This window comes from Equus caballus, chromosome 8 (genome assembly GCF_041296265.1).
Source record: "Equus caballus isolate H_3958 breed thoroughbred chromosome 8, TB-T2T, whole genome shotgun sequence".
In the NCBI taxonomy this organism is placed as follows: Eukaryota; Metazoa; Chordata; class Mammalia; order Perissodactyla; family Equidae; genus Equus; species Equus caballus.
The window spans coordinates 80,407,643-80,422,683 of NC_091691.1; the positions used below are offsets into that span (position 1 = coordinate 80,407,643).

At 35.5% G+C, this 15,041-nt stretch overlaps 1 protein-coding gene across 1 annotated transcript in view; it reads right to left on the reverse strand.

The window, feature by feature from the left end:
* Nucleotides 1-15,041, reverse strand: part of MBD2 (methyl-CpG binding domain protein 2) — a 73,712-nt gene that overhangs the window by 29,059 nt on the left and 29,612 nt on the right. The window contains exon 3 of the mRNA XM_014727722.3: nucleotides 4,824-4,961. Coding sequence (XP_014583208.2) covers nucleotides 4,824-4,961 — 138 coding nt within the window. The remainder of the gene's footprint in view (nucleotides 1-4,823; nucleotides 4,962-15,041) is intronic.

Here is a 15,041-nt window from a genome sequence, read left to right on the forward strand (position 1 = left end):
TGTCAGAGGTAAGGAAGAAGTAAATGTTGTTAGAACGCCTGGAATGAACAGTAATTTTCTGGGTTATAATAACTGAATACTGATATTTTACAAACTTTTCATATGCAATGTCACTGAAGTGCACGTTTTTAAAATTTATCTTTCATCTGGAAAGTTTCTTCTAATATATTTAAAAATATTCATTCTTCATTATTATCCAAAAGATAAGACATAATAAATCCTGGCAAAGATGTGGAGAAAAGGGAACGCTTGTGCACTGTTGGTGGCAATGTAAATTGATACAGCCTCTATGGAAAACAGTATGGAGGTTCCTCAAGAAATTGAAAATAGAACTATCATATGATCCAGTAATCCCACTTCTGGGTATATATCCAAAGAAAATGAAGTCACTGTCTTGAAGAAGAGATATCTGTACCCCCATGTTAACTGCAACATTATTCACAATAGCCAAGACATGGAAACAACCTAAGTGTCCATCGATGGATAAATGGATAAATAAAACATAGTGTATACATAAGTATAGGTACATATATATACGCATATGTGTGTATATATACATATGTATATATACACAGTGGAATACTATCAGCTTAAAAAAGAAGGAAATCCTGCCATTTGCGTGTAACAACTTAGATGAATCTTGAAAGCATTATGCTAAGTGAAATAAGTGAGACAGAGAAAGACAAATACTGTATGATCTCACTTATATGTGGAATCTAAAAACGTCAAATTAATAGAAACAGAGAGTAGACTGGTGATTGCCAGGGGCAATGAGCGTCGAGGGGGGAGGTAGGGAGATGTTGGTCAGAGGGTACAAACTTCTAGTTATAAGATGAATAAGTTCTGGGAATCTAATGTACAGTATGTTGACCATTGTTAACAATGGCTGTATTGTATACTTGAAAGTTGCTAAGAGAAATCTGAAATGGTCTCACCCTCATCACCACAACAAAAAAAAACAGTAATTATATGAGGGAATGGATGTGTTAACTAACCTTATTGTGGTAATCATTTTGCAATGTATACGTGTATCAAATCGTCACTTTGTACTCCTCAAATTTATGCAATGTTATACGTCAATTATATCTCAATAAAGCTGGAAAAAATCATTCTGAAAAAAAAGGCTGATTTCAAGATGAGAATAAAGGAAAGTTTCATATCCTTTGAAAGAAGAATTAGCAAACAAAATGAAAGGAAAAACAACTAGGATAAAATGGAAGATTTTAATCTGCTTCTTCACCAATTTAAATATTTACTTTTTGGTAAAAAATGTGAGTATTCTGTAAGACATGTAATTAATATCCAAAAACTAGCAGAAACACCTAAAGCCTATCAGCACCCTATAATCTAGAATTAAAAAGGAAGAAGTAATGGCTCAAAGATGAAGTTTCTTTGATTTGAGGATAAAAGAGAGAAAAAGCAAGAGACCAGAAAGTGTCAAAGGTGACAGCATCAAAGAAATAAGAAAGAAACAGAAATGTGAGTTCTTCATATATTGAAAGAAGAAAGCTAAGAAAAACACCCTTAACAGCAAAATCACAATTCAATTAGATTAGAAAGAATTTTGGACGTGTTTTATGTATCTGGCCAAATAAGGACATTTCAATGATCTTACTATTTGGGATAACAGTGTTACAGTTGATAGTTTCCTCTATCCCACTCCAGATTTCTCTTTAATCTAATGAAAAGACAAGCACTCATTAAATATGCTGATAGTATATATAAAAATGGCTAGTTACTTATCCTATCATAACCATATTTTACAAACTCCATCTCTACCTTATAATTTTAATTATAGGCAGAAATCACTGCTGCATTCTGTTTAGTGCACTTTTGTTTACGTACTTTAATTTGCTCTTTTAAAGCTATGGCATTATCAAGGAGTCAATACATCAGAAATTCACGATTTATATGTTTTAAAGAATTCAAGTTAGACTGCCATACAATGACCTAGGCATAGGATGTTTGTTATATACGACAGAATTATTAATTTCTATGATTGTTTCACATCTAAATGCATCATCTCAGACCTACTCAAAGTAGAGCCGAGATTAAGATCCAAAATCTAACCCTAGTTCTAGGTCTCAAGATGCAACACTCTCAAAGGAATTACAATACCACTAGCTTGAGTATCTTATTAAAGGAAGGTGATATGGTTTAAGAGGAAAAACATTTATATCTACAGGAACCTCAAAAATAGAAACCTCATTGTCTAATTTATTATTTAGACAATTTATTTCCTCTATGATCAAAATAACTTCTCCCAATGGATATTTGGCAATTTATAGTACCAATCTAGTTCCACAAAGATATGCGAAAGGCAGCAAAATTGGAAGAATCATTTCCGCCAACTATCTCCTCAATAATAACAGTTGACTAGCAGTCATCTGCCGTATGTACGTCAAAATATAATCAGAATCAACATCCTTCCTTTACTAAGGAGTCTGAATCAAAACTGCAATAGGAGGGATTACAGAGCAGGATTTTAAAACCATTAACACAAAAGTTGTCTCTTTACTATTTTCCTATATTTGCCCAAAGCAAAGTCCTATATTTTGAAATCCTATTGTAAGACAGTAGTCAAATATTACCTCAACTTTCATGTTGAAGATAATGAAGGAGGAAAGACAACTAATGTCTTATTAGTATAATCAAAAACATCCAGCAAAAACTGTAAAGTGACACAGGGATAAACTGAAAAACAGTTCAAACTTTTGGAGAAGTAATCTCCTGAATAATTGTAACACTTCCTGTCTATGCAAGCTAAAAGGAAGATTAACCCCTCAAAAGATCTGGGTTAAAATGACATAAGGGGTTTTGGGCGGGGGGGCAGGGAGAAGGGATGGGATTTAGTTTTTTTGACACGTTCTTTTCATTTGAGAACAATCTCATAAACCTTAGTAAAAAAAGGAAAACTTAAAACTATTCAACACACCAAAGAACAAGGAGCAACTAATCTGGTTGCTTCAACTTTAAAAATCTAGGTTACCAATATCTCTGTAGCCAGATAAACACCCAGGAAATATAATTACTACAGTTCTTAAAATCTGTGACTGAATTTAGGTGCAGAAAACAATTAAATTCCTGTTAAAATGACCATAATTTGCTACTCGATTGGTCATTAACCAAAACGTTTGTGTTTACAGACTGTATTTCAAATAATTTGGCAAAGAAAAGATGAGGATAAAATCTACTAAATATTGTCTGTTCCCAATAAGATAACTCACGTTTCCAATATGGAATTAATATTAGGAGTTATTCCACTTTCTTTATCTTTTGGGCTTTTTGAAGCACACAAACTATCTTACCCAATCACATACTTTCAAAATTTTCAATTAATAAAAATCTTTGCACGGAAATGATTTTAAAATCACCGAAAAGCCAAAGGACAAGATGTTCAAGACTTTAGACAGTATCTAAGAAAGAATACAATCAGGGAATGGCTTTATCAAGGTGGGCAAAGTTCAGAATGGCAGAATTCCTTCCCTGTTGTAATGAATATACTGAAACTACTGACGGTTGGGTGACTATCACTGGGTACAGTACTAAAACAGAAGGAAAAAGCCTGGTACAGAAAGCTGAATGGCCCAAAGAAAACCTAAATGGTGACAAGAGCCTAAAGGCACATGCAGGTACGCATCTTTATATTGGATGTGATACACTTACATGGCCCCTGTTGAATCTCTTGGGGACCAACAGTAAAGCAAGTCTAGAACTTCAAATCTTGAGACATCTATAGCAAGATGCTGATCCAATGTGGCTCCAATTATCTTCTGTTTTCCTGGCTCACCTGAAGAGGAAAAAACACTACAGAGGATGTGGGAACTGAATTTCTTTATGTAGTTTCTTCTAGAGCAACTGTCTGAAAGTTTTGGCCCAATCCTTTAGGAAGTCTGCAGATGAGACACTAGAGGGACTAGTGGAAAACACAATTCAAATGAAAAGGTGGAGTGAGACATCTAGAAGGGGAATTCGAGAGCAAAAGGTAATCGTCGTAGGTAAATCAGTGTTTCTAAACCATAAGTGGGAGGAGGCAGAGATAGGAGAGAAAAAAATGCACAGATGTTTCTCCCTCCACTCCCTCACCCCAATTGCTACCAAAAATTCACGAAGCACCTGAACTTTTTGACCACAATTAGGGAGCGAATAAGCAAGATTACTTGGAAAGTCTAAGCATTTTGTCGAGTCTCCCTCCCCTGGCTAGGTGGCATTATTAACAGAAGGGAGGCCTTTCAGACAATACTTTTTTCTAAGAAAGATTCTGGTGGAATACAGCATGAAGCAATAAAGGAAGAGAAAAATAAATTCAACTTATACAAAAATGGAAGTCACAGGACAATATACCATATTGACAAGTTTATTTAATTCTGTTTTTCAAAGGGGGAGGGATAGTTTTCATGTAATAAGAAATCAGAACAAAAAGTAGTTTCCGAATAGTAGAAAATATTTTTAAACTGAGCAACACAGACTGCATGCTTCATCCTCTTAGGAAATACTATCCCTGGAAAGATCATCTTTAAAAAACTAAGATTAGCAGAACAAAGTCTGATGTTCACTACCACACAAAAGCATAAAAATGCAGTCCATAATATTAAATTAATTTAGATTCATTTTTAATTAACTTCTTAATTTTCTTCTTAAAACATTTTACCTAAAGATTTTATTATTAGAGCTATTCTCCAGCATTCATGTATAGCCTAGGACAAAAAAACAATTTTCTTTCCAAATATATTCCATTTTAACCAGAGTTTATTTGGACTATGTCTAGTAAAAATACCAGAATTTTCGGAGAAATAAGATTGGAGAACCAATTAGATCCTTACCTGACGTGGCTGTTCATTCATTCGCTGTGGGTCTGATTTCACTTTATTACTAGGATGATTTGTGACTTTGGTTACTGGTTGTTTGAAAATTGATGCTGTTTGTCTAATTGGCAACGTCGTATTCAAGTCTGGTTTACCCTGTGGACATAAGTGTGTTTTCATTAATAAATAGTATCTATAAACATAATTAGATGAATTTTTTTTTATTAATTTAACATCCATTACTTTAAATCGGATTATTCCAAACTTCACAGTCTGTCTCAGCATTTTAAATACTCTAAAGTACATTTTAAGCACTTCATTATGTAAGGGATACATGAAATTTTCTCATAAGAAGCTTTTTGTATACTTTTAAATGTAAGAAAATTCTCCATATAAAATTCATAATTAATTTTATTAGAGAAGGTACTAAGGACTTTTAAACAAACAGATATGTTGGGTTATACAAAAGGAAGGAGAGCTTTCAGGACAACAATCAGGACAGGAATCATTTCTATATTCTGAGAATGGAGGAAAATAATGGCATACTTGGCCATTAAAATATAACTACCTGATCAGCTCATAGGAGGCCAGGCTTCCATAAAACTATATAATTTAACCTCCCCCTTTTGTATAAAAAAAGATAATTAGAAAGGGAAGTTCTAATTCCAGCAAACAGAACTCAATTTAGAAAAATGCAATAAGAAAATATCCTTTATTTGTTCTATCACATTCAATGCTTTTAAAGAAGAGACTTAAAATCGAAGCTTCAGAAAGTCAAGGAACATCCTCTTACTTTTTTTTTTTGTTTTAAAGATTTTCTTTTTCCCTTTTCTCCCCAAAGCCCCTCAGTACATAGTTGTGTACTTTCAGTTGTGGGTCCTTCTAGTTGTGGCATGTGGGACGCTGCGCCAGCATGGCCTCATGAGCGGTGCCATGCCTGCGCCCAGGATTCGAGCTGGCGAAACCCGGGGCTGCTGAAGCAGTGCGCGAAAACTTAACCACTCGGCCATGGGGCCGGCCCCCATACTCCTACTTTTACTCAACCAGTGAATAAAGTGTAAGATACATTCTAGTGAAGTCAAAAAGGTGGCACAGAATCGCTATTAACTTCATTTGCAATACTCTAATAACAATGGACTGGGGGAGAAAGAAATAAAAAGAACAAAATGTGATTTAATCATTGTGTATTCCAATTCCAGCAAAAAAAATGTAAAATGTCATATATATATGAAAACAATATACACCTAATATTTTTGATATAGAAAGACATTCGAAAAATCTACAGGATAGTCAATGAACGTTTATCTTTACAATTATCTCCAGATAAAAAGTGTAATATCAACTTCGAGACTTCAAAACAGTGGTTCTCAGACTGGGGTATGCATCAGAATCATCCAAAGGGGTTATTAAAACACTGATTACTGGCCTCACTCCCAGAGGTTGATTCAGTGGGTCTAAGGTGGGGGCCTGGGAATTTGCATTTCCATTAAGGTCTCAGCTGATGCTAATGCTGCTGATCCAGAGACCATACTTGGGGAACCAGTGCTCTAAAAGAAAGATTGCAAATTTGGTGGCAGGTGGACCAAGTCTAACTCATAGATGTGTTTTGTTCAGCATCTTTAATAAATTAAGCCAGCATCTGCAAATCTGGAGACTTCACATAAAATCTAGAATTCTAGCTTCTTAAAAACGGAAAGATCTAGAAATACTGGACTTGATTTGGTCACAACAGGCCATGATGGATTAATAACAGCTGCCCACTAGAGGTGTCAAGGGTTCTCCTCTTGCAAAATTCCTCAACAACTCACATTTGCATTATCTGTCTGAGCTCTGTAGGCAGTGAATTCGTGACCTCTGCTTAAAAAATATTAGCGATGCCTAGAAAGGTAAGCATCACAATAAATTAATCTGACAATTATTACAATTACAGAATCATTTAGACCCACTGTTAAATGTGCCTCCACCACCCCGAACCCCAGCATACACCCCTTGTCTCTGTGTGTACTGAACGTGCTTGTCATTCCTTTATCGCACTCAATTTTCTCCCAATGTATGTGCTTACCTTTAAGAGAGATATTCATCTTAAATAACTCTAAAAGTGTTATTTCTCAGGTATTTAGCTTTCTTATCTTTATGGATTTTCAAAAAAAAATATGATTTGGTAGTGCGCAAAGTTGTCCGACAGGCTGCAAAATAACCACTTAGGATGCCATCTCTAAAAAGTGTGAGGCCCAGGGATGTGTATTCCTAGTAATTCTGATGCACAAGTTTGGACCCCTCTGATTTATGACATCTAGAGCATTCTGAGGCCCTAAACGAAGCCACCCAAACTATAAAATAGTCAATATTCAACCCTAAAGAAGCTGAATACATACTTAGAGAACTTTTCCTAATTAGTTATAATTAGTATGTATCACTAAATATCTTGTTTAGTTTTTAATGTTTTTGTTCTGTAATAAAGAACAATATGTTTTGCTGGTATTAGAACAAAAATGGCAGCAGTAGATGTGGAAGTATATTACAACTGTTTGTTATGAGCAAACAGTCGAGCTTGTAAGATTCTCATTGTTACAAATGATGCCTGGTGGCAGCACAGACTATTCTCAACTGTCAGTCCTGAATCCACAAAGACTGCAAGGACGCATGAACACACAAAACTATTGGTGCCACGACAGTAAGACTGATATTTTTTTCAGTAACTTATGTTTTTGGTGCAATAAATTGGAAGAAAAGCTGGCTAAAATAGCTGAAATACACAAGTAACTTTCATTGTCTGACAATGAGACAGTTCATTCCCCAGTGGCGAGGAATAAGATTATTCAACAGTGTGCTGTGTTACTCTTCTCTTGATTTTACTTTGGTTTTTATTATTTTTTCTCCTTTTAACTGGACTGAAAGCCCTGAAGACAGAAAGAATTTTTTTTTCTACTAATTAATTTTGTATTCCCAAACAGTATCATGTAGAGTAATCTGAAAAGCTGGACTAACTGGTTTTCCCAGAAACTGTCACAAAAACAGTAAATTTTATTACCACTGTCCCCTGAGGACTGCCAAAGACTCACTATTAACTCATGCCCATTTTTCTGTCTGAGTTTTTCTAAACAACCGCCAATCTGCCATAAACTTAGGAGTTTTAAAGCAAACACTTTTTTATGGGACAAGATTAAGGCTATTCATAAATTTGAAATATCCCCTTTCAATATAAGAAAAAGTGAAGCAGAAGTTCATTATGTTACAAAATCAAACGAGCAAACACACACATTCTAATATTAGAATGAAAACTTTTCAACCTTTGATAAATCTTCTCAGTATACAGGCTAGCTCTCAAATCAAAATTGAATGTACTTTATAATAATATGTATATTAGGCTGGAAGTATTCAAATAAATAATTTTTGAGGGTCTATTCTATCTCCCTAGGTGCTGGGAGGAACATAAAAATAAACCTTTTTTAAAATTTTTAAACTTTTACTTCGTCTCTTTCCAATAAATATCTGGGATGGCTCTTTGTACACTCAGAAAGGAAAAATATGCAATAAAAATTAATTTTTAAAAATAGAATCAAGGACAAGGAGAACACAAATTTCCTTTTGAAAAGGTTAATAGTGATGACATTAGAGCTGAGCATAAAATGTGGATCTGAACTTTCTAGGGGCCTGGGTGAAAAGAGAAACATTAAATTATATAGATATGGTCAGAGAGGAGGAAGAAAACCACTTAATGAGGAAAACTAACGCTCTCCTGGCATCAAATATTAAAAAAAATTAATAAAGGCACTTAACACAACAAATATGAAGCAGACTCCAAATGCTTTTCTTTTTTCAGTGACTTTCCATAAAAGCCAAGAACATAAGATTTAAAGGATGACTCAGTGAAGGTGAAGTCTGAAAGGGACTAAACCAGTGAGGTCTAATTATTGCATAGCTTTTCAGTGATCTTGAGACTAGAAAAGAGGATAACTAAAGAGGTAGGTCAAGAACACATAACATAAAACAGTGGTTTTCAAATATTTTTTGCACTTACCTCTAAAAGAATTTTGAATATAGTACGCTCTACCTACATTTTAAAGTTGACATCAAGAATATTTCATATTTTATTTAATGTAAATAGTTGCAAAGGATGCACTTACTAAAGTATTTTAAATACTGACACTTTAATAATAAATGGTTACGTGTAATAATAAACGGTTACATCTCTGTAAAATGTATCTAACAGAATCTAATATACCCACCATCAATCACTTATACATGAACAAACTCTTCAATAGCTATAAATTTTATTTCATTCCTTTTTCTCTTTAAACTAATAATTCCATTCCCACAGAGTTATTTCCTATTTTAAAGTTGAAAATCTTTAATTGATCATTTATATATTATGAAATTATTTTTTAAAACTTTCTGTGACCATAAAGGTCTTAGTGATAAAAACAAAACAAAACAAATTTCTTCTCTTTTATTACAACTACTAGTATACAACAGACCAAAAATGGTAAATTATCTTTTCTTTTTTTTTTTTTTAAGGAAGATTAGCCCTGAGCTAATATCTGCCACCAATCCTCCTCTTTTTTGTTGCTGAGGAAGACTGGCCCTCAGCTAACATCCGTGCCCATCCTCCTCTACTGTATATGTGGGACGCCTGCCACAGCATGGCTTGACAAGCGGCTGTGTAGGTCTGTAGGTCCACACCTGGGATCCAAATCAGTGAACCCCAAGCCGCCAAAGCAGAATGTGCAAACTTAACCGTTGTGCCACTGGGCTGGCCCCTACAAATTATAATAATTACTAAACATGAGATAAAAATTAGATAGACATATATTAATGAAAAGAATTTCTTTAAAAAAATAACTGCATGACCTTGAATGAGTTTTACTAGTTGCTAGAATAGGAGAAGATTTGGTATCAATCCTATTCCTCATTTTTTACACATATAACACCAAAAAACCTTGTTCACATAAATGAGTAAATAAAATATTTTATTCTGTCACTCAGTTCTTTGAACTTCTTTTGAGTTATATGTCAAAATATCACATAGTGAACCACCAAAAGATTTTAATAATCCACATCTATATTAGGTCTTCTGTAAATTTTGTTGCAAGCAAAGAATTGTACTAACAGAAAGAACTGTTCTCAAGTCATGAATATTCTTAGTAGCAACACCAATATGTCAAATTGTCCCTTTATTGGAGATTAAACATTTTGTACCATGTTAATTTTGGGGACAAGTGAAGTGTGCTCTTCTTCTGTAAAATGGGAAAGTTGGCTATGAAAGGGGAATTGGGGAAAAAAGAACCCGCACCTCTATCACAGGTACATTCTCAGATCAATTGAAGGAAAGAGTATAAGGAAGTTAAGGACACTGAAATGACTCCTTTAAAACCGTCCATGCTGTGTATACCATGTAAAGCTTTCACACAGCATAGTTAGAAGAGCAAGGACTTAAACTAATTCTAAATACCACTTTTCTCAGCCTGGCTTTGAAATAATGCTGTATGACGGAGTTCAGAATTGTACATATTCTATGACAAGAGCCTAGAGGACTTATCTTACCTTTAAAATTCATGCAAAGTTTGCACTTCATTTTAAAAATTAGCCACTTTTTTAAATGTAAAAATGTTGCTCTACCTAACCAAAATGTTCAAATAAAACTGACACTTCCAAGTATCATTTTAATTCTGTGACTTTGCATATGCCACACACCCAAGAAATATTCATGCCTGTCTAAGGTCAGCTTCCTCATCTGTAAATGAAGATAATACAGTAACTACCCGTAAGATGCTTATAAAGATCAAATGAAATAATGCATGTATGATGTTGACGCTGCTAATGCAGCTTTCATTCACTCAACCACTGAACAAATACTGAGTGCCCACTATCTGCAAGGCACTGACTACATGTCGGGTATACAGTCCTGAATGAACCACCAGAATTCCTGCCTCAGGGCTTACATTCTGGGGGCAGGAAGAAGACAGCAGTTAACAAATAGGTCTATAGTTTATAGTCAAGTTGGCACATAAAGTCTGAATAAATAGCAGCTGATATCTAGTATTAGCATTAACATGTTATTGAACATGCTACTGAAATTTAGAAACTTAACCAGTAAGTTTTCCTAGAAGGAAAGCGATCCCCTGGTTCATAGAAAGGAGAGCCCGAGCAGTATCTTGAGGTCAAACCAAGACTATCCTCAAAAAGTAGTTTCAGTTTTGCTCCAAAATATATACAGTAGTCAATAGCTAATGCCTTTTCACAAAATCAAAAGTCAACAATGCACAGTTTCCAGTCCTTCAGGGTTCTTTTATTGAGATATAATTCACACATCATAAAATTCACCATTTTGAAGTGTACAATTCAGTGGCTTTTAGTATATTCACACAGTTGTGCAACCTTCCTAGGTTTTTGCAAAAAGTAAAGAAAAATATATCTGGGATCTATGATTTTGTACTGAAAATCCACATAGTTTAATATCCTAAGAGAGGAACGAGATGTTTCATTTTTTTAAAGAGATCAATGGGATCCTCTTTAAAAAATAAGAGAATGGGTAGACTCCACTTTGAGCTCATTAAAAAAGGACTTATACTGGTAGTTAATTGAAGAGGTGGAGTATTGAAATTCCTCACTGAAAAGTTTTGAAGAGTTCTGCTTGAAAAATAACTTCTTAGAGTTTTAGTTAACATGAGGTTCATTAAAGGAATTGTAGCAAAAGACCCTAACGAGTTTCAACCAGATACTTAGAGCAGCTCTACTCAAACTAAGACCTCCAGTGGACGGAATTCAGTCTCTCCTTTACATCCAGGTTGGCATGAGTTACATCCACGTCCTTGGGGGAACTGTGGAAATAGTCACACAAATAGTTTTCTATAGGGCCTAATTTTCTTGCTGACCTAGAGTCTGCAAAGTTAGGTAATTCTGCAGGACCTAGAAAACTTAGTGAAACAACAGAAAACTGGGCATCTGAAAGAAATCTTGCCAAAGCCATACCATAGGCAACTATGTTCCCAATCTACCTTCATCATCAGCACGAAAGCCAAGTCAGGCCCTCTCAAAAGGGTCTATGTATCACACTTGGATACATTTGAAGCACTAATTTGTAACATGATAAACCTAATACCACACTGGACAGAAACTCTCATCAGCAAGCCTATTTACTAACATGGCTAAAGTTCTGCTATCCACTGTTTGATTTTTAGCAATCTTTGTCCAATCAATATGTAAATACTTACCTCAGATTAGCTAAAAATATGGAATAGCACTGTTAGCTGACAATAGCTTGTTAGCTATCTTCCTTTATTGGCTAAAGATAAATAAATACTTATTAAGGATATTTATTAAGGATAATAAAGGACATTTCTGCATATGAGAAAATTATAAGTTTTTTAGACAAGAAAACACTTACTAGTTCCAGTGTCCTTTGCTTCATCTCACCCTACTTCCTTTATTCATTCATTAAACAAGCACTGTCCAAGTCGCCATCACCCCTGCCTGGAAATTTATAACAGCCTCTGTAACTGGCCCCTGACTTCCACTTCTGCACCACTTCAATGCATTCTCCGCACAGCAGCCAAAGTCATCATATTGCTCCCGACATAAAGTCCACAAATAGCATTCCATCTCACTCCTTATGCTGGCTTGGAAGCCCTGTGATGAGGTCTGTCTACTTTCTTGACCTCACCTAGCACCCCTCTCCCACCCACTAAACTCCAGCCACTGTGGTCTACTTTCTGCCCTCAAATGCCGAATGTATGCTGCCTTAGGGGCTTTGCACTGACTATTCCCTTTGCATAGAATGCTTTTCTCCCTGGTTTTTGTATAGTTGACTCCTTGTCATTCGGACCTCAGCCTAAAAATCACTCCCTCAAAGAAAACTTTCCTGATCATTCAGCCTAAAATAGCCACCCAATGTCAATTATTCTTATTTAACCCACTGTGTAGCATTTAATATTTAAATTACATATTAGTTTGTCACCCCACTAGACTGTAAGCTCCATGAACACAGAAACTTCCACTACTATATTCCCAGAATCTGAAATAATGGCTGAGTACATAGAATGTGCTAAAAAAAAAAAAAAATTTCTGTGGAATAAATGATGCAGGAAATGTCCACTACATGTAAAGTCTTATGTTATGTAGCTCTTACCCTTGAATACTCTCACTTTCTGCCTTAAACTTAAAGGTGCTACACAAGTGGAAAATATCACAATTCAATGTAGTCTACAAAACCCATCTCAAAATTATTAAGCACAGTATCTTTTGTATTATCTGCCTCAAGATCATCAACATAAGAGAAATAATCCCCAGATTTTTTCCATCTATAACTATCTAACATGAAGTCATGCTTATAGACACATGGCCAGCATTTACCTCTGAGTCACACAGCCAGCCCTACACAAGCATCCCATGGGAAAATCATCCTCAGTCTACAGATGGTGTTTTTGGCAAAGTCACTGTCAATCATAGTGCTGTTATATCATGAAATTATGGGAAATAAAGAGAACAAAGAATCTAGAACTCAGCAGACTGCCAACATGAGATTAAGACATCAAAACAAAACTATGTACATTGGCAGGAAACATGCCAGGTTGCTCTTACAGAGCTACAGTTCAGGAAAAATTTTCTTCAATTATGAATCTGAAAACTTAGATCATGTCACTGTAACTAACTAGCCATACTAACTTTTCATCTGTATAGTTAGAAAGAAAAAACCCTAAAATTTAGCATAGTGGTTCTAGACAGAGGAGACTGATATGGAGATTAATACCTTGGGGCAAAGTGCAAGGTCAAGTAATAGGATATCAACAAGTAACTTCTAGAGATGGTCATCTCTTGGTTGAGTTGCACAGAAACTTTAATTGGTAAGAATAATATTAACTTGGAGATAAACAGAGCTAATCAACATTGTATACTAATAAATTTTAAAGAGAATTAATCTTGCCCCAAATGGTAAACTATTCTCCCTTAGGGAGGTAAGCAAAGGACTTTAAGGAGCCCATACTCTGCTGAGTGGTCCTGTAACAGATCACTCATGTAGGAAGGAGGCTGAGAATTAAGGTTAGGAATAAAGCCAGTTCCGTTAGGGCTCTGAGTTCCAGATAGGTCCTAGTTACCTAAGAAAGCTCGTATAAATTCATTTATAACATTAATCCAGCAGAGTTATATACCTCCTTTCTAAAAAGTCAGGACCATAATATTCCAACTGTTTGTGTGCTCTGCTCTAGCAATCATCAAAATTAATCCCATCACACCTCACATCCATCTACCTTGGTAATAACCAAATAGCCAGGTCTCTCAGATCATACATTATCACCCACCACTCTTTCCCATAAAATTCTGTACACCCACCCCATAGCTCGGTGGCTCTCAAACTTTTTTGACCTCAACTAAGAGTAGAAATATATTTTACATCACGACTCAGGACACATAAGTGTATCACAAAAGTCACCTAAAATACTCACCCTTACTGAATGTGATGCACAGTATTTTCTATCATATTGTATTTCCTATTTTAAAAATTCTAGTCATGAACAATTAATACTGATTTAATAACCTGAAGTTTAAAAACCACTCCCCTCACCTTACCCATCCCACCCCCCATCCTTACACTGTAGACTTTCGAATGACTGATCAGCAGGCTCTCCTACGTCCTCTGTATTCTCTCTAAACATCCTCTCCAGTTCCTGGGTTTACTGAAACTTGGCTGTCCCTCAGAGAAACTATCTCCTCTAAAGTTCTCTCAAATGAAGCCTTTTCCCCTCTTTCTCTCTCTCTTACAATTGCATATCTAAGGGCCAGGAAGTGGTATAGGTTTCCTCCTTTTTCCCCATTTTTCTTACATCATTTCTCCATTTTTCGCTCCTTCAAAAACACTGGCTTCTTTGAAGCTCACAGAATCTGGCTATAATAGCCTCTGCCTCTCCTCTCTGCTTTCTCCCTCATTCACTAAAGACTTTAGTTTCTGCTTCACATCTTCCTCTGCATCCCAACTCTTGTCCTCATTCTCAGAGGCCTCAATACCCATGTGGATAACTCACCCAACACCAAGTCCATTGACCTATTCCTCTACTCAACCTCACCCACCAAAGATTATAGTCACAGGCTTGTCAACACTAGTAACTATACCATTTCCCATATCTCAAGCAACCAACTCTCCAATTTCTACTTCCTATCCTTGTAGCTCACTTAGGTTTGTCCTCTGCATTCTTTGTCCCATAAATATCTCCATTGTCCTATTTTCTCACTATTCTTTAT